The sequence below is a fragment of the Oryzias latipes genome, chromosome 24, assembly GCF_053564925.1.
Source record: "Oryzias latipes strain Hd-rR chromosome 24, Olatipes_Hd-rR_3.1".
NCBI classification, from domain to species: domain Eukaryota; kingdom Metazoa; phylum Chordata; class Actinopteri; order Beloniformes; family Adrianichthyidae; genus Oryzias; species Oryzias latipes.
In genome coordinates, this window is record NC_136260.1 from 14,031,106 (window position 1) to 14,034,230 (window position 3,125).

At 37.2% G+C, this 3,125-nt stretch overlaps 1 protein-coding gene across 1 annotated transcript; it reads left to right on the top strand.

Annotated features, from left to right (window-relative positions):
- Nucleotides 1–232: 232 nt before the first annotated feature.
- LOC111947112 (adhesion G-protein coupled receptor F1-like) lies at nt 233–2,876 on the top strand. Its single transcript, XM_078942694.1, has one exon. The coding sequence runs from the start codon at nt 1,371–1,373 to the stop codon at nt 2,853–2,855; it is 1,485 nt and encodes a 494-aa protein (XP_078798820.1). The 5' UTR covers nt 233–1,370; the 3' UTR covers nt 2,856–2,876.
- The last annotated feature ends 249 nt before the right edge of the window (nt 2,877–3,125 follow it).

A 3,125-nucleotide genomic window follows, 5' to 3' on the forward strand; every position in this document is an offset into this window, starting at 1 on the left:
ATGCAAAGGAAACACATGGAAAACAATAGAGGACACATGCATTCTTACCCAGATCAAACTATTATCTATCGAGTCACAGGTACGTAAAAAAACATTGATTTTAAAGCCCACTGATAGACACATCATTATATTTTTTTATATTTTTAATGATACTTAAAATCTTATAATGATTGGAAGAAAAAGTATTAAAGATGATACAGTGTAAGTCATATAAATTCCTCGAGTGAAAAAGGGAAAAATAAAAAACAGTTTATTACAAAACCATTTCTTTCTTAATAGAAAATAATAGTCCCACTTAAAGTGCATTTTAAAATCATTCCAAGCAGTCTTTAAAAATCAATAAGACTGTCGTTTTTTAAGACATATTTTCTGCAGGGCAGGAGGAGTTCATTAGAAATTCTCCTCTGGGTTGTGGGAGGGTCTGTTGGTGCAGAAGTAACCTTACATTGATATCCCAGCATGCCTTTGCTTCTCCCATTAGGTTACAGCTCCTCACAACCCCAAGCTAACGTTAGGGTAGCAAAAAAAACCAGCAAGAAATATTGGAGCTATCATGCTGTACAGTTTTGAGCCAGATAGCAGCTCAGACAAGGAAAATGAAGACATTAATGGATCTTTTTGTCTGCAAATAAAGGAATTAGATTCGAAGCGGAACAGGGAGACTTTGGCTCACCCCCGGCAGTTGTGGCTTCACAAAAGCGAGCTTTTGTTGAGTTTGATATGTTCTGACTTTATTTATTTTATTCGGTTCTCTTGTTTCAGGGTTTGGTTTCAACAAATGTGGAAACATTTTCTCAAAACCTAAAAGATGCTGTCCTGAATAACAAAGGGGAAATTGCTAAGTCATCCGGAACTATAAACACCATTGTCAACATTTTAACTACCATTGCAAATGTTTCAGGTGTCGTCAGTAAAGATGTGATGGAGGTATGAAACATTGTTCATGAAGTTACAGTAAAAATACACTACATGGATATGATAAGGCATCACTGTGTTTCAGGCTCAATTTGCGAAGAGTTTGAATCCATTAGGAGAGCTAGTTTTGATGATGAATTAAAGGGATGACTATGAGGAATTTCCACATGTATGATAATGGCAAAATGAATGAATGGATGATTGATAGAGCAATTGATGATGGATGGAAGATGATTGAAAGAGGTAAAGATGATAAATAGATTGATGGAAAGAGGCATATATGTTGGAAGGATGAAGAAAGAAAACTAGTTATGGATGATTGATAAATTGGATGGATGGGTGGATTTTTATAACTTTTTTTTTTTAAGTTGACAAATTGGTCCCAAAACGCAGTGGTGGTTTATTTAATTCCTATGTTTTATTGAGTGATCCGCTTAAGATGTGTTAATGTAACTATGTCTCTTTCACAGAATGTCCTGCAAACTGTTGATGTCCTTATTGGAAATGATGCAAAACCATCCTGGTCTTTTCTTAATTCCAACATGAGTCAGAATGCCAGTTCACAACTGCTGGGTTCACTAGAGTCCCTTTCAAATAGACTAAATGACTCATTTGAAATCAGCACCCCACTTATCACGATGGTTAGAACCGAATTTAGTTCAAGTTTTGCAAAAGATCTAAACTCTACTGTTTCCATTGAAATTCCTTTCAACAACAGCCTCAGTGCAAACATCACCACCATTCTTCTGTCCACTTTTAATAATGTTATACCCCCACGAAACTCATCATCCAACAGCAGCCTCCTCAATAACACCAGCAATCCTGCGGATGGGTCTCCTGGTACCAACTCGGTTTTCCTTGTTAAAATAGATAAAATTATTAGAAATGTCACCCTTAAGTTCAAAAAGATCAATGAAACCTTGCCTCTGAACAGATCATTCCAGTGTGTCTTCTGGAATTTTAAACTAGTAAATAACACTGGTGCCTGGGATGATGAAGGTTGCAAGTTTGTTTCTAGAATTAATGACACAGTAACCTGCAACTGCACCCACCTTACATCCTTCTCGATTCTCATGGCAACAAGCATCCCTGAAGATAAAAGAGACATCCTGGACATAATCACCTACATTGGAGTTGGAATATCTCTGGCAAGCCTCGTCATATGTCTCATCATTGAGGGATATGTATGGAAAGCTGTCACCAAAAACAGCACTGCCTTGATGCGTCACATCTCTATTGTTAACACAGCCCTGTCTCTGTTGATCGCAGACATTTGTTTCATCATTGCAGCCTCTTACTCACAGAAGGCCCTTGATAACAAAGATGGAGACTTTAAAGTTCTGATTGGACAGTGCAGTGCAGTGACATTTTTTATGCACTTCTTCTACCTTGCTCTGTTCTTCTGGATGCTCGTATCAGGCCTTCTGCTCCTCTACAGGACACTGATGGTTTTATCCCACATGAAAAAGTCCACCATGATAGCTATGGGCTTTGTTATAGGCTATGGTTGCCCCCTGATTATTGCTGTTACCACTGTTGCTGCTACAGCACCAAGTCAAACATACTTCAGGAAAAATTACATTTGCTGGCTTAACTGGACTGAGTCTAAAGCCCTTCTGTCATTGGTCATTCCAGCCTTGGTTATAGTTGTGATCAACATTATAGTTGTAATTGTGGTTTTATGCAAAATGATGAGAAGAACTTCAGCAAACACCATCCAGCCGAATGAGAAGAACAGCTTTGTAGTTATTCTAAGATGTCTGGCCATCCTGACACCTTTATTTGGACTGACTTGGGCCCTGGGGATTGGAACCATGGTTTCACCAAGAAGAAAAGAAATCCACTTAGCCTTTGCATTCTTTAACTCACTGCAGGTATTTACAATCATTAAGACACAAGACACAAATTTTTACAGACTTTTAAACTTTTTTGTCTTTTAATGCAGACATCTTTAAATCTTTGCAGGGTCTTTTCATTCTAATTTTTGGGACATTGTTTGATTCAAAGGTAGGTTGAATTTCAGTTGATTAACCAATTTTATTCCAGAATGCCATGGCTGTTGTGAAGGAATATAATGCAGCTGTAGCCATCCGAGCAACCCTGTGTTTAAAATATTTTCCAAATATTTTAAAATACAACCAAATTTGTTTTCTTGAAGAATTTTGATTTGAACAAATTTTTTGTCCAACAAACTATGAAATGCTCTTCAA

Bases quoted from the DNA above. Each gene is read 5' to 3' on its own strand.
- LOC111947112 (XM_078942694.1), top strand. From the start codon at position 1,371: ATGTCTCTTTCACAGAATGTCCTGCAAACTGTTGATGTCCTTATTGGA.